Source organism: Cucumis melo, chromosome 11 (genome assembly GCF_025177605.1).
Source record: "Cucumis melo cultivar AY chromosome 11, USDA_Cmelo_AY_1.0, whole genome shotgun sequence".
Lineage (NCBI taxonomy): Eukaryota > Viridiplantae > Streptophyta > Magnoliopsida > Cucurbitales > Cucurbitaceae > Cucumis > Cucumis melo.
This window is the reverse complement of record NC_066867.1, coordinates 8,141,935-8,164,477: the sequence shown is the minus strand read 5'-3', so window position 1 is coordinate 8,164,477 and position 22,543 is coordinate 8,141,935. Positions and strand designations below refer to the sequence as shown.

Genomic DNA, 22,543 nt, shown 5'->3' with positions numbered 1-22,543 from the left:
CTTCTCCACTGCAATCTTTCTTATTAATCGAATGCTCTCTTCCTCACTTAAAATGCTATCGCCATTTGAAATGCTTTTTGGTTATACTCCTGATTTGCATCATTTAAAAGTTTTTGGATGTTCATGTTACCCCCTTCTCAAGCCTTACACCAAACACAAACTTGAACCAAAAACCACCCAACATGTATTTTTAGGCTATCCTTATAACTTCAAAGGCTATATTTGTTACAATCCATTAACCAAATGAACCATAGTTTCACGACATGTTATCTTTCATGAAACAATCTTTCCCTATGCAAATTCCACCAACTCTTCTCCATCTCAATCCCTATCCATCTCTGATCCAAGTATACTACTCACCTTACTAAACATTCCACAACATACACCCTCAAATTCTGTTCTCATTCCCAATGTCCAATCTGCACCTATTCTCTCTCTCACTATTGACATTACTTGCTCATCTTTTATGGATACTAATGCCACTTGTCAGTCTTTGAATATTTCATCTATAGTCGATACAGGAAATGAGATAAATGCTACCACAATTAACTTACCTGATCCACCTCCTTCCCGGAATACTCATGCTATGCAAACTCGAGCAAAATCAGGTATTTTTAAGCCAAAGGCCTTTCACATTACAACTGCTCTCCCAACTCCCACATCATATACAGAAGCCTCCAAATATCCAGAATGGCGAACTGCGATGCATGAGGAATTCAATGCTCTTCAAGCACAAGGTACCTGGTCCCTAGTACCTCGACTTCCATCTATGAATATTGTTGGTTGTAAAGGTTATCATCAGGTACAAGGTTTTGATTTTGATGAAACATTTAGTCCTGTTGTTAAGAAACCTACCATACGCATCATTCTTGCTCTTGCTGCTCAATACAATTGGTCTTTAACCCAGTTAGATGTCAAAAATGCCTTTCTTCATGGTATTCTTCAAGAAACAGTGTACATGACTCAACCTACTGGCTTCCAAGACAAAACATGTCCCAATCATGTGTGTCTCCTCCACAAGAGTCTTTATGGTCTCAAACAGGCCCCTCGCCCTTGGTTTGAACGCTTTACATCTTATTTATTCACTTTGGGTTTTGTTGCGTCTACAGCTGATCCGTCATTATTCATTCGATCAGTCGGATCCTTTCTCACTTACTTTTGTATGTAGATGACATCATTGTCACTGGACCTGACTATTTATACATTTCTGTTCTTAAAAACCAATTGGCCCTGGAATTCAAAATATCCGACCTTGGTCCTTTAAAGTACTTTCTTGGTCTCGAAATCCAATCCTCCATTTATTGCATATTTGTTAACCAAGCTAAATATCTCAATGATCTCCTCTACACACCGGGAATGACCTTTGCCAAATCTTGTATCACACCAATGTCTACTTCTCTTGATCTTTATACAATTGCACCACCATTTAATGATCCATCACTTTATCGCAGACTAGTTGGTTCCTTGTAATATCTTACCTTCACTCATCCTGATATTGCATTCTCTGTAAATCATGTTAGTCAGTTCATGCATAAACCAACTGTCATTCACTTTTCAGCCGTCAAACGCATCCTCAGATATCTCCGTGGTACTCCAACCCTTGGAATAAAATTTCGAAAAGGTTCGCTTTCTCTACAAACCTTTCTCTACCGTCTCTCGTTCCTCCACAGAAGCAGAATATTGTTCCCTTGCCACTACTACTGCCGATCTTTACTGGATTCGACAGCTTCTATGTGTTCTCCATGTTCCCCTTAAGACATCACCAACATTGTGGTGTGACAAAGTTTCCGCTATATCTCTGGCTCATAATCCAGTTTTTCATGCTCGCACCAAACACATCGAAATCGATTATCACTTTGTTCGGGAAAAAATTCTTCGCAAAGACATCTCCATCCGTTACATCTCTTCCAACAACCAACTTGTTGATATTCTCACAAAGCCACTCCTATCTCCTACATTCCTTCACCTTCGAGACAAACTACTCACTCAACCTGAGTCATCCGTTTGAGGGAGGATATTAGGAGATATTTCAAACACAATCCTCTCCCATTATTTAGGTATTTATTGTAAATTGATTTGATATTTCAAGATCCACAATCCTCTCCCATTATTTAGGTATTTTTTGTAAATTGATTCTATTGTAATTTTACCATATTCACTCATTTGTAATTTGTATAAATAGGTACCTTTATCATCAATAAAAAGCAAGGCAATACAAAATACATTCAAAATCTTTCACTTGGCACATTTCATACTAGACTCAACTTTTTGCAATGTATCGAAATGTTCAATCACGGTTATTACATTACGAACTTTTTTATAAAAATAGTTATTTTCTATTCTCATTCCATCTTTGTTATTACAGGAATGCATAAAGATAAGTATAGCAAACCATATAAAGGAACGATAGCTTGTAGTGTTTTCATTTCAAAAGATTCTTATATCTTCAACAAGGCATCAAGTTCTTCCGCCAACCTTTCCATGGCTGGAGCTGGCAAGCAAAGAGGCACCACAATTCCTTTTTCCCCATTTCTCGTGTTAGAAGGTATACAAAAACTTATCAAACCAGGCACAAGCTAACAGGGGAATCTAATGACCTATAGATCATAAACTCCAACGATATGAGATTAACTGGCTAAACTTTTTTATACCGAGCTAATCAACATTCATTAGCTAACAGGTTATTCCACAAAAGTCTCATAGTTGCACTCCCCTTACTATAGATATATTTGTGTCCATTTGATATAACCATGATCAGTAAGTTAATCCTTCATAGGTTATTTGTCAGCTCGGCTGGGTCAAAATATCGTTTTACCCCGATACTACAAGTTGTTCCTTAAGTCCCATTGATTCACTATTGAACAATTGGTTTAAGGTCCAACCTATAAACCGAATCCCTCTCGGGCCAATGAGAGGGTGAGGCCCCTTGTTTAAGACTTGGATTTAGTTCTTAAGGGAACAACCTATTTACTAACCCTAAAGTGGGTAGGAGTGAATTATATCTTACACTCTATGTTCCTAACTATCCATCTGATCTTACCTTAGAAATGTGAGGCTTATTGGGCCAATGCTAATGAGTTGCTCTCACATATGCAGATCTAAGGATAATCTCGTGTGAATAGGAGTTCACAATTAACTCAGGATTAAGATTAAGTTACCTAGGCCATCAATAATCGAGATAGTCAATTTATTCAATAAATAACGTTATAACGTAAAAGTGACTATTTCATGGTTCAGTCTTATGTAAATCCTTTACATAGGATGTCCCCACTTTCATGTCTCTACATGAACGATTTAGGATTACCTCGTTTGTGCTAACTACAAAGTGAGGCGTATCCATAGTTTCTCTGAATAAGGCACCTAACCTTTATTCATATACTACAGACTATTTAGACTATATACTCGAACTTAATTCATGTTTATGTCTCTACATAAAGCTTAAGTTTACTCAAAATAGTCTCAAGATCTTAGTTTATTGGATTTAAGATTATAGTATTCAATTTCTCAATAACAACTTTATTGAATCGAATATGATTACAAATTACGAGTTTTAGGACATAACTTCCAACAAACTCCCACTTGGACTAAAACTCCTAGTGGAATAAAAAAAATGTTTGAGTTTAACTATGAGAGAGAATAATACATATGAGTAAAATAAACATATGAATATAATAAACTAGGGCACGTACCCAATAAGTCTACCACTTGTCCTAGCTTCACTACAAGAAAAGGGAGATCTCCCGACGTGCAAAAGCGTCGAGAGATATATGTGAAATCATGGGGAAAGGATCTCCTAACGCCAAAACGCACGTCGGGAAGAAGTTGGACAAAATGAGTTGGAAGAAAATTTCACGATACACCAAAATGAAGCGTCGGGAAATCCTAGACATATCACGACGTTGTATACGACATTGGAATATGTCTAGGATCTCCCGACACTTTATTTTGTGCATCGAGAAATCCTCAATTTTTTTAAAAAATACCTTCCATCTCCATCTCTATCGTCCATCGTCTTCATTGCTTAGGTAACCATTCATTCCATCATCTTCTTCAACTTCCTTCTTCAACATCCATTTCATCATTGTTTTCAATGCATCATCCATTCCATCTCTTTTTTTGCAACTTCCATCTCCTTTTTTGCAGACACATTAGCAGTAAGTAAACAAAAAATAAATAAATAAAATTGTACTTTATCTTTCTAAACTCAGCATTATTTCCAAGAACATGAAGAGCAATTACAACCCCATTCCAAACTCTTGAATATAACAAAAACATAAATCAAGAAGAAATATTGGAAGAGTTAGAATGAAAAAAAAAAACCAACTGATAGAAAATGAAATTAAGAAAAAATTCAAAGGGGTTGTATTTAGGATTTGAAACTTTGAATTACCTCCAAATAAGAGGTCGTGACAGAAAAGAAGATAGAGGTAGTAGCAGCGGTAGACAGAGTGGCAGACAACTCTAGTGCACCCCATTTCTACCCATCCCTTTCCTCTTCTTCGCAGATCTGTGAAGAGGGGAGGGATTTGTAAAGATTAATTCTCGATGTTGTACTTAAAGTGTCGGGTATATCCAAGAATTTTCGATGCTTTACTTAAAGCATGGGATATATCCAAGAATTCTTTACGCTTTACTTAAAGCATCGGGATATATCTGAGAACTCCCGACGCTTTAAGTAAAGCATTGGGAATTCTTGCCTCTCTTGACACCTCAATTTGTGCATCGAGAGAGGCCCAAACTCCCGACGCCATATCTTTTGACGGTGTAAAATGACGTCGAGAGATCGGAAATTTCTTGTAGTGTTTACAAATATCGTAGACCTAAACTCTATAGGTGACCCTTAAACACTTTAGCCGTGAGGGCTTTTGTAAAAGGATAAACAATGTTTTTCACAGAAGAAATTTGACTACAACGTCGCCATGATGTACAATTTCCTTGATAAGATGGTACTTGCGTTCGATATGCTTTACCCATTTATGGCATCTAAGTTCTCATGAATTTTCAACTGCACCACTTTTGTCACAATATAAGGTGATTAGCAGATGCATATTTGGAACTTCCAGATTTGTCAAGAATTTTCTTAGCCATATTGCTTCCTTTGCTGCTTCGCAAGCGCTACATATTCAGGTTCCATTGTGGAGTCAGCTATACAATTTTGCTTTATGCTTCTCCACACTACTGCTCCTCCATTTAGAGTGAATATTGATCCTAATATAGACTTTCTAGCATCTTTATCAGTTTGGAAATCAGAATCAGTGTATCCAGTAAGGATCAGATCCTCAGTACCATACACGAGCATGCAGTCTTTTGTTCTCCTAAGATATTTTAGAATGTTCTTAACGGCTGTCCAATGATCATGTTCAGAATTGGACTAATACCTACCGATCATCCCTACTTAGTAACAAATGTCAAGTCTAGTACATAACATTGCATACATCAAACTCCCAATAGCGAAAGCATAGGGAATATTTCTCATATCCTCAACTTCTTAAGGTGTCTTAGGTCATTATTCTTTTAACAAATGAATTTCATATATGTACAACAATAGACCCTTTTTGGAATTCTGCATCTTATATCTCGACAACATTTTGTCTATATAAGATACTTGTACCTGCTCCACACATCATACAGGTTCTCTCTCTTCTTCTGTCAAAAGTTTGTTATGTCCCTCTATCTTTTGGCATTCTCATGGGGTGAAAAGAACTTCATGAATTTTTCAATCAACTGTTCCCAAGTTCTTACTGCCTCAGCTTCTAGTGATTTGGCCCATCTCTTCGCCTCATCCCTCAAAGAAATCAGAAAGAATGTGAAAAAGAGCTCTTTATATATGCCTCTTGTCGGCATATGAAATGAGGCATATATAAAGTACAAACTCTTAATTTAGTCATTTAGATCTTCTCTAGGGTATCCCCGAATTGGTCAGCATTCTGGATCATTTGCAGTATGACCAACTTAATCTCAAATATAACATTGTCGCTAAATACAACGTAGGCTATATTAGGATTGAAATTTTACAAACTTGGCAATGCATATATTCTGATGGGTCTGCTCAGGGGATGGGTTATGAGGATGGGATTGTCTTCTCCTAGGCAGCATTGTTGTTAGAGGAACTTCGTTGTTATTTTCCATTCTATATGGTTCTTGTCGCCTTTGTCTTCTATCTCCTTTTCTTTGTCGCTCAATCTCAAGGTTAAATTCGAATTACGGATGCTCTACGTGACTCATAAACTTGTTCACATGCTCTTTGGGTAAACACACAATTCAGCTGAGATTGAACTTTCTACATGAGATTAGAGTACAAATTAAATCCAAAAGTAAGTCAATTAATTCTCTAGTAACGACATCAAAAGATTGCTTGTATGTTTTCGTCTAATGGCTTTAAGTGTGCGGTTGGGTTACGCATCTAGACTAGGCTCATGCGATAAAAGGTCCTGACTCCTACCTATGCGTTTTTAACTCTAAAGATGCATCGTGTATATACAAGTTTTTCTCTCTCTTGCATTTTTAACTCTAAAGATCCATCAAAACAATAAAAGAATTTATTAACTTCAAATTTAAGGCGAGCAACCTCTCGGTGCTTTTGCCGTACTTCCTCGCCTTTCAGAATCCAAATACTGGAACTTAAAAGATGATTTATATCTCATCTATCTGACTAAATTATATGCAACTCATCCCTTATTAAGGCAAGCAACCTTTAGGTGCCTTATGGCCACACACACACTTGCATTTTTTATATGTATGTTAGAGATAAATTCAACAACAAGAATGTATTGCTACATTCTTTTGGTTGTCCATTTAGTTAAATTCGAGTCATCACCTTGTCAAGTGACATGCTTCATTATTTCTCTTGAATAGGGTGAGGCATTGATTGTAGCATTTAATTGAAAAAGATAACTAATGCAAACATTTAGTTTCTTTAGTACCGATTACGCTTGATGTCATTTATGTTTTACATTGAAATAATGTCATGAATAGATAAAGAAATGGGAGAATGAAAATAGAAGGAAATTGCATTCAAAATTAAAACTTTAAGCCTTTTGCCATGATGTTCAAATTACAAATACAATATCAAAACAAGTTACAACCAGAAGTAGAAAGAAGTGATTCGAGCCTCTGAGTATGATTTCTCATACTCCTCGACTCTATTTTCTGCCTATTATACTGAGAGGAAATGTGGAAGGGGATTTTTCTCAACTCTATTCTAAGCTCATCTAAAGCACAAAATGAAAATGAAGGAAGAAGTGAGCTTGATCTCCGAAATTTTTACACACTTCTTCTGAAGAGACAACCTTCTATTTATAGGCGAAGACTGATAGGACTTATCATCGTCTTAGCTTCAATAATTTTATGATAAAGCTGCTATGCACCAGAAATGCCCATTTCATCCTTTTTTGACATTTGTATCAAACATTTTGTCTTCTAGCGACATGAATTGCCTAGCTTCAACCTTTCGATTGCCTGGTGATCACATGTCTTCTTGCCTAACGTTGTCGCTCAGCTACTCTTCTCTTTTTCGATTAAAACCTTGCATTTAAGACATGAAAATCGTGATAAACAGGCATAAAACTAACGCCTAATTATCTCATTTTATCTATTTAGCTACGTGTTTTCTTCCTTTTTCTCGTGTTAAGACTTCATTATCCTATCTAAAAGATCATAATAATTTATATTTGTACAAGTTTTCCCACCTCAAAATTTGGAATAATGCTTGTCCTCAAGCAACGATCCATAGTCCTAAAGTTTCCTTCTTTTTGTAGATTTCACTAAACTTCTCCTAATGTGATTTGAATCCCCTTGCATTCTAAACAACTCATTCCCTTCTCGGGTACTTCTTACTTGTAAAACTATTTATGGCTTCTAAATTCAGCAGGCTTAAGTCGCAAAACACTTTAGTTCATTTTCGAAAAAATCTTATTTTCAATTCTTAGAAATGACTTTTGTTCTGAAAATTCTTGCTTCCTTTAGGCGATAAATTTATTACTTAATTAAATTTGTCGTTGAATGGAAAATCAAATCATTGATATTTTATGAATCTGTTCATCTCCTCGACTATAACTTTTATCGTCGTTTCTTTACTTTCTCTCAAGGATTTTTTAAGCTTTAATTTACTTCTTATTTTTGGTTGAAAGCTGACAACATTGGAGTTGTTATTTCAATTGAATTTAATAAAAGAATAAGTCAATCTTTTATTTTTTTATTTCTAATTTTTTTATTGCATTTGGAAATATTTCAATGTAAAAAAAATATATTTTCTTATCGTATAGTGATAAACCGATTTTATTACGTCACATCTCTTATGCATGCTCATAAAACTAGGTTGACTAGGCTTAAAAACTGATTGCGATATTCAGGTAGCAAGTGTTCTGTAAACCGTCAACTTAAGAAACATTGCCCTTAGTCATCTTATCTGACTTTTTGATCAGACCGAATCAAGTAAATCTCTTGTAACCAATTTTACAAGATATTTATGAAAAACTTGGTTGATACTTTTTAATCTAGGTGAGCATGCAACTTATCCTTGTTATAGATTTTAAATGTCTAATTGATTTTATAACTTTTATAAAAAAAATAGACAATCCTATAACATTCATTTAACATCCATTATATAACAGTTGTATAAAGAAATAAATTAAAATCCATTAACTTTAATCAAATCATATTTAATTAAAATAAATAAATCAAATAAATAAATAATTAATTAATTAGAAATCATATTTAATAAATATTAATTAATTGTCATATTAATTACTCAGCATGCATACTATACATTATAGTCATTATAACAGATTTTCAATACATGAACATGTTAATCTATGGTGGAATTTTAAATATATATGACAATACATTATGCACATACAATTTAATTGTCATATGGACTGGTTTTGACTCCTAAATTAAGCTAAAATCTAAATTATTACGATGATAGTTTGATGTAGTACAAAACTACTCCCGAACACTTTGGACCGATTGAATAAACATCAAAATTGGAGTGAACTATTTTAAAATACCTTGAACCGACACAATTTTTGGTTGAACCGGTCCAATCCAACTCAAACCAACAAGCATCATCGTGCGGGTCAGAAAGAGAGTCAGGTCAGTGCACAGGCGTGCGTGCGGGCATGGGCCAGGTTGGATGCCGACGAGAGTATGGGTCTAGGCAGAGTCAGGCATGAGCCAAGTAGGAGCGTCGGGCACACGGGGTAGCATAGGTCCCGGTGGTGAGTCAAGCCTTTGGGTCTAACTCCTCAAATCTAGTTTGGTGCATTTTTCTTCAATTGTTCCATTTTCTCTCTCCCGATTCTTGTAATTACAACTTAAATGACTCTAGTAAAAATCAAACACCCTCAATAATATCAATTGGGCGAAAAAACCCAGGCCATTTACAATAATTGATACATAATTAAGCTTAACTTAATTGACAAAACTATAATTATTCATTTTAGTTCCATCTACAATTTATCTAATAAATTGACACCCACAATATGCAATTGAGTAAAATCAAGCATACTTTAATACCACATGATGAATTTTAGTCATGCATAGCAGAAATCGGGAAATTGTACCCTAATTACTCTTAATTAAGAAGAAACCCTAGATATTTACCGATGGCAATTGAAGTCTGAAGCTGTTGATCATCCAAATCAGGAAGTTGTTTAAATTTATGGGGTGGAGAAGTTATTGATGCAATCAATTCTGGTTGGCATAAAAGAATAGTCGATGGTTTGCATTAGGGTAATTTTCATAAATGTAACAAAACACCAAACTATTTACAGCCCGTAAAATAAAGTCCATAAAATTAGTAATTTTTTAAATATTCTTGGTTTGCCCCTATGTCTTTCTTCTCTTCCTCGTCTCTGCGATTTTTTTCTTTCCATCGTCTTTCTTCTTTCTCTCTTCTTTTTTTTGCTACAATTTCTTTTCCATCATCTTTCTTCTTTTCCTCTTCTTTTTTTACGTTGTTTAAATTTGGGTAACCAAATCTAAATGACCGTGTACAAAAAGTAGAAAAATCTAAAAGATCGTGTATAAAGAATCTTGAAAAACCTCATTTAGATTGAAGTAGCCAAATGTAAACAATTGTTAAAAAAATAAATCATTGTGTAGACAAATCTAAATGATCGTGTCCAAAAGAATTAAAAAAATAGTTTAGTTAAATATAAACGATCGTATAAACAAATCTAAACGATCGTGTAAAAAAAACAAACGATTGTGTAGCAAAAGAATTAAAAAAAAAATCGTTTAACCAAATCTAAACGATCGTGTATCAAATTTTGAAAAAAAAATCGTTTACATCTAGGTTTAAATCTAAACAATCAAATCTAAACGATAATGTAACCAAATTTAAATGTAACCAAATTAAACGATCGTGTAACAATATTAAATTGAAAAAATAAATTGTTGTCATATCTAAACAACCAAATCTAAATGATCGTGTACCAAATAATTGTCAAATCTAAACGATCGTGTACCAAATATATTATGCACGCGTTGTTGATAGCGTGGTTAACGAGACATTTTTGGTACTTTTCACGGTGAGTCTGTGGGTTTTTTTCATTTCCAAAATTGTTCTATACCGTCCAAATATTTTACCACTTTGTTATATTTTTGAAAAAATCCCTTTTGCATTATTTCCATTTAAAAAAAAAAAGTGAGTTTAGAGAGGAGAATTGATATTGAAAGAGAATTTCATGAGAGTGTGAAGGGATGGCATTTATACAAAGAGATGAGTGAAGGTAAAAGGGGAAAGAAAGAAACGTAGAAATAAGTAGAGTAGATGGTACATGAACCACTAAGTTGATCACGAAATTACTTTATGTAATTTCAATTCAAACATCACTATGCCTAATTAAGTACTCAATTCAAACATCACTTTGCCTAATTAAGTACTCATTTATTACTACATGCAATGTAGTTGTTATATATTTTGAGAATGTAAACTGATATCTGATTTTATTGTATATCGATAATTATGCAATCTTTTAATGAATTAAATCTTATCTCTCATATTTTTCATTGTCAGCAATTTTGAAAGGTTATTAAAATTATTTGCTCGCTTAATCCAGTTACGTTTTGAAATTTTCAATTCATTTAAAACCTTTATGACGACACATAAAAACATAGGGAAAATATTGGTTTCCATCAATTCACAAAAATATGATTTGCTATTATGATCTTTCCTTTTCTCTCCTGCACTCCTTGAAAAATGGCCACAAAAGAAAGCGTTATGTTTAAATATAGCAAAATGAACCAAAATATTTAGAAATTTAGTAAATTAACACTAAATGTTGTTGATCGACACTGATATATATATGAGTGTCTATCAATATCTATCACTGATAGACTATAAAAGTTTGTTAAATTAGTAAATATTTTAAGTAATTTTATCATTTAAAAAAAACTTAAATAAAAGAATAGAAGTACGTCTAGGAAAGGTTAATTTTTATAATATAACAAAACACAAAATATTTACGGCTCGTGTAACAAAATAAAAAATTTCATGATATTTTCAAAAATTCCAGGTTGTTCTTGAATAATGCTGACCATTTTTCACTTCTTTTTCTTTTTCTTTAAGATTTATTCATCCACTCTTTATTACTTCTTCATTTTACAATATCATTGTTATTTATATAAATATTTACTAGTTTCTTGATTTCTTCTTCTAGAATTTTTTTCTTCTTCATTTCTCATCTTCTTTTCTCTTTCTTCTTGGTACAAGATTAGATCATTTAGATTAGGTACAAGAATACAAGATCGTTTACACTAGGTACAAGAGTACAAAATCGTTCAGACTTGATGCAAGGGTACAAGATCATTTAGACTTGGTGCATGGTTCAAGATCGTTTAGACTTTGTACAAGGGTATAAGATCGTTTAGACTTGCTCCTAGATTGTTTATAAGAGATTGTTGCTAAGAGATCGTTTAGATTGGGTATAAGATTATTTAGACTGGGTATTAAATCATTTTTTCGCGAGTGTGTGACTGATTAATGCAGGGGTACTTTTTTTATTTCACGTGGTGGGCTTGTGTGTTTTTTCCTTTTTTAAAATTGTTCTATTTTTGAAAAAACCCCTTTAGAAAATAAGAATGGGTAGTAAAAAAAAAAACAATAATGGTACCTATTGACAAAAATAGCGATGGTTTTCTAAAATTGCAAATATACGGGTAAAATTTAAATCTATTTTTGTTTTTTTATTATTACAACTTTACCCATTAGTGATCTAGGAGGGAATCTAATGAACCTACAACTTAGAAGTTTCAATTATACGAGATTACTTAATTGAACTTGTTAATTACATAAGTCAACATTTATTAACTATATCGATCACTCTACTAAAGACTCATAGGTACAATATTTTTGTATCCATATATATAACAATTACAAGTCGTAAGTCGATCAATCAAAGTTATTCATAAGTACAACGTGGTCAAATTATTATTGGTTTACCCTATAATTACCTTTTATGCTCCTTTAGTCTCTCTCATTGATGGGAGGGATAGGCCCAACTCATTGTTTAAGACTTAAAACTAATACGACTTAAGACCACATATTATTCAAGTTACATGAAAACAATTATTGATTTTTAGTTTATTGGATTGAGTTACGCAAGCCTAATTAAATGTTGAATAAAATAACTCTTTATTTCATCTAAAAAGATAGTTTGTTTATACAATATGTCCAAGAGATTTATGGCATAAACCCTAGCAGTGGTTTTGTCCATTTTTTTTAAAGTTGATCATTTTGAAAAATTCTTTTGAGTTATTGTCTTGTGTTAGTGATGAAAACACATGTGTCACTTTATGGATGGGATCATTCCCAAGTCTTTGCTAGTGTAGATCTCGGGTGTTTTTCTAAATCTTGTTGAATCATTCTACTGTTATTTGAGAATAAATTCTCAATCTCAAGGAATGCCAAAGATTTTCAAGTGATATCAAGTGGTCTTCATTGAAATGACACAATCTTATTACTGGTCGGATACCATTACTGGTCGGATGCCAACTGCTATTTATAGTGAAAGATAATAATTAATAATTGCTACACAGCAATTATTAACCTTCACTATTGTCTTCACAGTGGTCCAACAATAATTGATAATATAAAAGATTTTCAAAATGGCCGATAAGACAGGACTCCTATTTTGGCTTTTTCTGAGAATCTTTTCTTTCTTGAAAATTAAAACTAGTGGGACAGGACCCCCACTATAGATAGAAATCAAATAAAGAAAGCGATAAAGAAAGCAATAAAGATAGTTCTGATATGTCTGCTGCTCGTCCTTTTCTTCAAAAGGAAACTTGTTGGGGAAGATAATGACGTCACCCGATTGTCTTCTACTTGGCATGGAATATAATTCGTGATAGATTAATTTCTCTCTATGTAGCGCACATGCTCCTAGTTTGGTCTTACTACGGCTTCCCGCCTGGCTGCCAATAGAGCGCCCGTAGGCCCTGCTACAAACATTAAAATTAATTTCTCAAGAATTCTCTTGGAAATAATCCCATCCAGAGTTATTCCTTTACGCCACTTGCGTTGCCTGAGGTTGGTGAATCCTCTGTAGAACTGTATCATCTCCGTCATGGAGTCTTCTCTTTCAAATGTTCTTCTTGAAGAAAGTTAAGATCGGCAGACTGTTAAAGCAAGGATAAAGTCGGAATACAATGACCTTATCTAAATAAATTCGATAAAACTTAAACAAATTAATTTACATAAATTTACAGTACTAAAAGTTAAAAACTAAATACTTGAAATACATTTGAAGTACCACAAATTTGGACTAATACGGTTGTTTGTCCAAAAATGGGTCGTTGATGTCGAGGCCTTCGTATGGGTTATAGTCAAGATCATCGACATCATTAACGGAGGCTGGGGAAGCGTCCTCTGGTAGATCGTCATTATCGTCTGAAAGGTTCACAACGACGTTATTGACAACAGAATTGAACTCCTGTTGAGTGCTTGCTCCGGCAAGGGTTGACATGACTGCGTTTTTGGTGAGGAGAAAGGCTTCGTCCTCTTGCCTAGTCATATCTTGGAGATGGATATTGGCTTTAAACCAATCCTTGATCTTGTTGACTTCGAGATGGGAGTAATTGAATTTTTTCCACCATTTGATCCTGAGGGAATTACTTAGGGCTTTGAAGTTTCCTGAAGGTCCTAGCTGGAAATTCCAGCAAAAGATCCAGGGAATTTGGAAATACAAAGCAAACCTAAACGTCTTTGAAAGAGGTGATGAATAGATACTTTGTTGGAAAAGGTGGTACGAACGTTGAACTTTTACCGGAAATATTTCTTCGGAGAGTCCAAAATACATCCACCAATTTTGAAACCAGTTTGGGAAGTGCATTTTGTAAGCTTGCTTGCAAAATGTCACAAACCAAGAATGGTTGTAAGCTTGGAGCCAAAATATAATATACCATGCCTTTGTATAGTCACGATAATTGTATGAGTGTGGTTTGAAAGGGTGAGAGAATTTTCTTCCCACAAACATCCCTTGTTTCCAGTAAGATGGGGTGAGAATAAGAAAAATTCTCAACTTTGAATAAATGATCTTGGAGGGATCATTTTTATTTGGGACATGAGTAATTTCGGCTGATTTGGAGTCAACTAAAATGTACTCGTAGAAAGTCCTAGTTTTTGAAAGATCCTCAGATAAGAAATTGAACCTATGAGGAAATATTTGACTACAGACTTCTTGGACAGAAGGTCCATCGAACTCTGGTTCTATGGTTAGATCAACCATAGTGGTTTTGGTGAAATAACCATTGATTGGAGGTCTAGGTTGGAAAACCTTTGGCCTAACGATTTGAGAATACGAGGAAGGATTCCTCGTTATTGCAGACCTTGAGGAGGAAGCGACCGGGGAAGCGGCACGCTTATTTGGAGTTGTTGGTCTAGAGGGACGCAACAATGCTGTTGAAGGAATTGGAGGAAGACTCGAAGAGTCTGATTGAACGGTCAATGTTCTTTGAGCAGAACCTTGACGTCGCCTGGATACTTGCTCAAATTGCAAATCCATGGCGTAGTTTTTTGCACTCATAGGTGACGGTACAGATGATTGAGTTGGGGATTTTTTCCTAAAAGGAGTAGTTTTTGAGGAGGAAGCTACTGATTGAGGTGGTCTCTGTGGACTACTGTTTTGACTGTTTTGCGGCGGTTGCCGCTGGTTTGGTGGCCGTTGCCGGCCAGAAGGCGGTTCCATTTGGCTGAGGATTCAAGGCTGAGGAGGTGGTCTTCAAGAGATGTTCTCTTGAGAGGTAACCAGCAAGTGAATTCTCACTACCTTTTATAGGCTCGATTTTGAAATCAAAGCAAGATAAGATTGTCTGCCATCTTGCAAAGATTTGCTTTGAGATAAAATTCTTGACATCTTTTTCAAAGATGAATTTGCTTGCCTTTGAATCAGTACGAACAAGGAATTCTTTGTTGATAAGATCTCCTTGAAATTTTTGAACGGAGAGTACTATTGCTAGAACTTCCTTTTTGATGGTGGAATGGTTTTTTTGTGCACTATTCCATATTCCCGAATGATAACGGACAATGGAAATTTTTTCGTTAAATTCTTGTTTGAGAATGCCTCCGTAACCAATATCGGATGCATCTGTATCAATAATGAGTTTGGCCTGTTCATCTACAAGAGATAAGCATGAGATGCTTTTGGCCAAAGATTTGATTGATTGGACTGCTCAAGTATGCTCGTCCGTCCACGGCTTTGGATTCTTTTTTAGCCTGTCATATAATGGCAGACAAATTGAGTGGAGATCTCGGATGAAATCACCGATATAATTTACGGAACCAAGAAATCGTTGTAGCTGCGTTTTGTCTTGTATTACATCTGAAAATTTATCCACAAATTACAGGGACCGTTGGATTGGCTTGATGATTCCTTGATTAATTTCATAACCTAAGAATCTGATCTTTGTTTGAAACAACTTAATCTTTGGTTGGGATACCACAAGACCGTTGGATTTGATTACATTGAGAAACACTCGTAGATGCTTGAAATGTTGATCTACTGTGTTGGAAAATACCAAGACATCATCAATATAGACTATTGTGAATTCTTGATATTGGTTGAAGATGTCATTCATTATCTTCTGGAATTCGGATGAAGCATTCTTTAATCCGAGTGGCATGACATTCCATTGAAATTGTCCGAATGGAACATTGAAGGCCGTCTTGTAACGGTCAGCAGGATGGATCTGAATTTGCCAAAATCCAGACTTCATGTCGAACTTTGAGAAGACCTTCGCTAGAGTAATTCTCTTTAGCAAGTCTTGGCGAATAGGAATTAGGTACCTAATCCATTTGAGAACCTTGTTGAAGGGCTTGTAATTGATGACAAGCCTTGGGACGCCTCGTTCTTTTTCGGCCTGTTGTTGACGTAAAAGGCCGAACACGACCATGGACTTTTTTATGGGCTTATTAGTCCTTTGTTGAGAAGATCCGTAATTTCGTCCTTACAGACTTTGACCAGATCTTTATTCATTTGAATGGGCCGAGCCTTTGTAGGAATTTGGGCCTCTTTGAATTCGTCCTCATATGGCAATGTTACCATATGTTTCTTCCGATCCCAAAAGCCATTTGGAAGATTTGAACAAACTTCCTTTTTGAGCTGCTTCTGGAAGTTCTGAATCTTCGATTGAACTGGTGGCTTCTGGATTTCAATAGCCACTTTGCAGGTCTTGATGTCGTCTTGAAGAAACTTGATCTGTTTTTCTTTCCTGGCGATCCTGTTGATGAATTGACGAACTTCTTCTTCAATATTTGAAATATACTTAGGAGTTACTAGATGAGTGAACTCAAAAGTAATTTCTTTATCAAATTTCTTTGAAACTATACCCTTATCAATAACATGGAAAGGATATAATTGGGTTAGGAATGGGGTTCCTAAGATGATCCCTTCATTAAGGTTCTTAACCAAAATGAACGTATTGACCAAACACACATCTCCTTTGCAGATGTGTACCTTCGATAGTTTGAACTGGATGTTGAGAGGATTTCCACCAGCTCCAGATAAGGATTCCTTAGTTTTTTCGAAATACTTAGAAGGGACAAGTCCTTCTTGTATAACGTTTTGATCTGCTTCTGAATCGATAAGTGCTAGAGCTTCAAGCTGTCTTTGACTTTAAAGACTATTTTTGACATCCATTTTTTATTATGGACTTTCCTGATATTATTGATATTGCCCGATTCTTCTATCAATAGTGCTTTTCCCGCGATTTTTCTTTCAAAATCGTTTGTTGAAGTTTCTGAATTTTCATTCAAAACTTGAGATTCTTGAAATGCTTGAAATGCATTTTCAAGGTAGATGAGTCGTTGTTTGTTTTCAACAACTTCTTTTTTGAGGATCTTTACCTCATGATGAAGATCTTCAACTTGAATGGGTATTTTTGCTTCGCCTTTTACTCAATTTAGTATGTCTTGATACGAATACATAATCGGATTTTGAATTGTCTTTTGAGGCACTTGTTCTTCTAAACTTTGCTTTAATTTGAGGAGGCAGGTTCTTTTCGCTTCTTCATCAGGGATCTACTCGATGAGGTCAAAAAGAGTTTCCTGATCCTTGGTGATGAAATTAATGTGGCCAGAACACTTACCAGCACATCGTCCTGTGCAGGGTATTGCTCCTTCGTCATCACTTGAATCACTTTGAGAGTAGAATTCTTCTTCAGAAGAGGACCCTTCTTCTTGTAGAATATTGATATAATCTTCTTCTGATGAAGATTCAGTTTGAGAAGAGGTATCATCATCCGATCTTATGGCATAAAGAAGGGATTGCTTTGTCTCTTCATCTATTGTCAGGGCATTGACTCTATCTTTTAGGGGACAACGATTTGCATAGTGACCCTTTTGATTGCATTTGAAGCATATCGTATTGGTCTTTGAAGAGTATCTCTTCTTGCCTATGCCTTTGTTGTAATGATGCTTCCTTCTTCAAGGAGACTCTTGATCTTTAGGTTTGCTTCTTCTAAAGAATTTTTTGGAAGAATATTTTTTCTTTTTCTTCTTTTCTTCCTTCGGTCCTTGAGACAGACCATATTGCTTACAGAAGGTGCCTAATTCTTTCCTATAGTCGGAATCTTTGATCACCTTCGTTGTGTGTTTATTCTCTGTGCAGAGATTAACACATATCATTTGAACTGTGGATGAAATATCTTCATAGGTGAGATTTGCCCAATCTATTTGTTGATTGATAGAGTTTGCTGTCATGGTTTGATAGAATTTTTTAGAGATGTAGTGCGGTAGTCCTTTGACAAATTTCTGTTTCCAGATATCAGCTCCACATGTCGTCAAGGTATACAGACGTGCCATGAAAGTGTCTTTATACCCAATCTTATTACCCTTTAAACTGAATCAGAAATCATAAGAGAAAATAATTTCCATAAGAGATCTCAGAACATCATCCTTCCTCCTTGGGATTCAGAAGGGAGTTTACTCAATAGAGAGAGAAAGAAGAGAGAGAAGTGAAATGAGCAACTATGGCTCTGATACCATTACTGGTCGAATGCCAACTGCTATTTATAGTGAAAGATAATAATTAATAATTGCTACACAGCAATTATTAACCTTCACTATTGTCTTCACAGTGGTCCAACAATAATTGATAATACAAAAGATTTTCAGAATGGCCGATAAGACAAGACCCCTATTTTGGCTTTTTCTGAGAATCTTTTCTTTCTTGAAAATTAAAACTAGTGGGACAAGACCCCCACTATGGATAGAAATCAAATAAAGAAAGCGATAAAAAAGCAATAAAGATAGTTCTGATATGTCTGCTGCTCGTCCTTTTCTTCAAAACGAAACTTGTTGGGGAAGATAATGACGTCACCCGATTGTCTTTTGCTTGGCATGGAATATAATTCGTGATAGATTAATTTCTCTCTTTGTAGCGCACATGCTCCCAGTTTTGTCTTACTACGGCTTCCCGCCTGGCTGCCAATGGACCGCCCGTAGGCCCTGCTACAAAAATTAAAATTAATTTCTCAAGAATTCTCCTGGAAATAATCCCATCCAGAGTTATTCCTTTACGCCACCTGCGTTGCCTGAGGTTGGTGAATCCTCTGCAGAAGTGTATCATCTCCGTCATGGAGTTTTCTCTTTCAAATGTTCTTCTTGAAGAAAGTTGAGATCGGCAGACTGTTAAAGCAAGGATAAGGTCGAAATGCAATGACCTTATCTAAATAAATTCGATAAAACTTAAACAAATTAATTTTCATAAATTCACAGTACTAAAAGTTAAAAACTAAATACTTGAAATACATTTGAAGTACCACATATTTGGACTAATACGATTGTGTATCCAAAAATGGGTCGTTGATGTCGAGGCCTTCGTATCGGTCATAGTCAAGATCATCGACATCATTAACGGAGGCTGGGAAAGCGTCCTCTGGTAAATCGTCGTTATCGTCTTAAAGGTTCACAACGACGTTATTGACAACAGAATTGAACTCCTGTTGAGTGCTTGCTCCGGCAAAGGTTGACATGACTGCATCTTTGGTGAGGAGAAAGGCTTCGTCCTCTTGCCTAGTCATATCTTGGAGATGGATATTGGCTTTAAACCAATCGTTGAACTGGTTGACTTTGAGATGGGAGTAATTGAATTTTTCCCACCATTTGATCCTGAGGGATTTACTCAGGGCTTTGAAGATTCCTGAAGGTCCTAGCTGAAAATTCCAGCAAAAGATCCAGGGAATTTGGAAATACAAAGCAAACCTAAACGTCTTTGAAAGAGGTGACGAATAGATACTTTGTTGGAAAAGATGGTACGAACGTTGAATTTCTACCGAAAATATTTCTTCGGAGAGTCCAAAATACATCCACCAATTTTGAAACCAGTTTGGGAAGTGCATTTTGTAAGCTTGCTTGCAAAATGTCACAAACCAAGAATGGTTGTAAGCTTGGAGCCAAAATATAATATACCATGCCTTTGTATAGTCACGGTAATTGTATGAGGGTGGTTTGAGAGAATTTTCTTCCCACAAACATCCCTTGTTTACAGTAAGATGTAGTGAGAACACGAAAAATTCTCAACTTTGAATAAATGATCTTGGAGGGATCATTTTTATCTGGGACATGAGTAATTTCAGCTGATTTGGAGTCAACTAAAATGTACTCGTAGAAAGTCCTAGTTTTTAAAAGATCCTCAGGTAAGAAATTGAACCCATGAGGAAATATTTGACTACAGACTTCTTGGACAGAAGGTCCATCGAACTCTGGTTCTATGGTTAGATCAACCATAGTGGTTTTGGTGAAATAACCATTGATTGGAGGTCTAGGCTGGAAAACCTTTGGCCTAACGATTTGAGAATACGAGGAAGGATTCCTCGGTATTGCAGACCTTGAGGAGGAAGCGACCGGGGAAGCGACACGCTTATTTGGAGTTGTTGGTCCAGAGGGATGCAACAATGCTGTTGAAGGAATTGGAGGAAGACTTGAAGTGTCTGATTGAATGGTCAATGTTCTTTGAGCTGAACCTTGACGTTGCCTGGATACTTGCTCAAATTACAAATTCATGGCGTAGTTTCTGCACTCATCGGTGACGGTGCAGATGATTGAGCTCGGGATTTTTTCCTAGAAGGAGTAGTTCCTGAGGAGGGAGTTGCCAAACGTAAACGATCGTGTAAAAAAGTAGATGATCGTGTAAAAAAAAAAAAGATTGTGTATAAAGAATCTTGAAAAAAATCATTTAGATTGGAGTAGCCAAATGTAAATGATCGTTTAAAAAAAGTAAACGATCGTGTAAAAGAAATAACAGATCGGGTATAAAGAATCTTGAAAAAACATATGGTGAGATGAAGATAGATAAAATAGAGTGGATTAGGAAATTAGATCTTAAAAGTTAAAAATACCATACATATGAAGATGCCTTATGCTTGTTGGAATATAAAACAAAATCTAGTGCCAAAACCTGCAACAAAGTTCACTCAAATCATATTGAGCCAACCATCTTGAACAGGTCACTTGGGATAGATAAGGTATAAGGGAACAAAACAAGAATATTTCTTGCTACATGATCTCCGTCCCTATTGGGTCAACAAAGTAGTGAAGAGGCACTGTCTTCTGGATGATTGGTTGGAATTTAGATTTCCACATCTACTTTCGAAAAGAAAACTGATTATAACATATACTATAAATACAACAGCTACATTTTCATATTCAAGCAACTTCTTAGACGATTCCAAGAAAAATACAGCTAATACACATAATTTGAGGTCAAAACATTAGTAAGTTTTGGTGCATACAACTATTTTTTATTTCAAAAAGAAAAAAATAAAATAAAAGAATTGGTAGAATGTACAATCAGGAGGCAGAAGCAGTTGTAAAAACCTGTTAGTGAATTAGAACTCAACAATGAAAGAAGATATTTTAAATATAACTAAACAGTGAACTCAACAATTTCCATAAACATATAGCTCAAATGAAGTAACGTTCAACATTTTCTCATTGATGAATGGAAAAAACCAAAGCTAATCCTCAAAACATCATCAACCTGTTTAAATATGCCTTTAGCTTGCTTGAGTATTAGCATGGTTAAACATCATCTTAATACTCGTTAGTTTCTAATGAAAAGTCTACCAACCTACTTTTCACTTCTACTTTTCCATATTATGGAGAACTTTGCTAGTGGAACCAACAGAGATATGTAGAAGTTGATAGAAAAATAAATGTAAAAACAACGACATCATAATTGTAAACCTCTTTGTGATTATACTTCAACAAAATCAATATAGATATGGAAAAGCTAAGTTGATACGGGCAGTACAAGAAATGTTCTTGTAGAGATGTGGAAAATATAATTTTACCTAAGGAAATTAAGTTTATGTTTATATAAAGAAATTAAGATTCAGAACCAAAGAGTTGAAGCTGAATGCAAATAAAATAAAATATTAGTGGCAGTACTTTACGAATGATCCTTAATCCACTATCTCTAACATTAGCAATTTTGAGCATGCCATCCCTCCATCAACATTGAAAAATGCAGTGTGGTATAATTAAATAGATGATAGATCCAATGACTAAAAACAACAATTGTGATGTTATTCATGTAGTACAGCATAGTGAAATTGCCAATGTATCAAAATAATGAAATAAAAGGAAAACATGAATTAAGATAACTTTTTTCAGATATAGAAGGATAAGAAAAAGAAGAAAGACATACACCATGACTATGTAAACGTTATTGGCATCCTTGCATGCATCATGAAATTTAACAAGGTGCTTATGCCCAGATAGAGACTTCAATATTTTCACCTCTCTTCGAACATCTTCAATGGAAATTACTGTTGTCATCTGCAAATGTATCTTTTTTAAGAAACACTATAGGCAATGCAATCGATTAACCAGAGAAAAGAGATGTTATACGCAGCAAGCTATAGGTTCAGTTTTAGATGGAGAGAAAAGAATGAACCACCTAACAGTTTAGCCAGCTAAAAAAGATCAAGGAAAAGTATCTTACTTGACGTTTAAAAACTATCAAGAAATTTGAAAAATTACTACCCTCCGCCTTTTCATAAAATTTTTTGACATTTTAAAACGTTAAGAATTTAATCG

At 35.1% G+C, this 22,543-nt stretch overlaps 1 protein-coding gene across 1 annotated transcript; it reads right to left on the bottom strand.

The window, feature by feature from the left end:
- Positions 1-16,403: 16,403 nt before the first annotated feature.
- LOC127143905 (uncharacterized) lies at positions 16,404-17,739 on the bottom strand. The gene is made up of 2 exons (XM_051079196.1): positions 17,590-17,739; positions 16,404-17,117 (listed from the first exon to the last, which is right to left on the bottom strand). The coding sequence occupies exons 1-2, from the start codon at positions 17,737-17,739 to the stop codon at positions 16,404-16,406; spliced, it is 864 nt and encodes a 287-aa protein (XP_050935153.1).
- Between the last annotated feature and the right edge of the window lie 4,804 nt (positions 17,740-22,543).

What these genes read in the sequence shown, in the direction of transcription:
- LOC127143905 (XM_051079196.1), bottom strand. Translation starts at nt 17,739, where the DNA reads ATGATACCTCTTCTCAAACTGAATCTTCATCAGAAGAAGATTATATCA. An exon ending in CTGCACAGGACGATGTGCTG is followed by an intron (nt 17,118 to 17,589) that starts GTAAGTGTTCTG and finishes AATAGTCTTTAA; the next exon opens with AGTCAAAGACAGCTTGAAGC.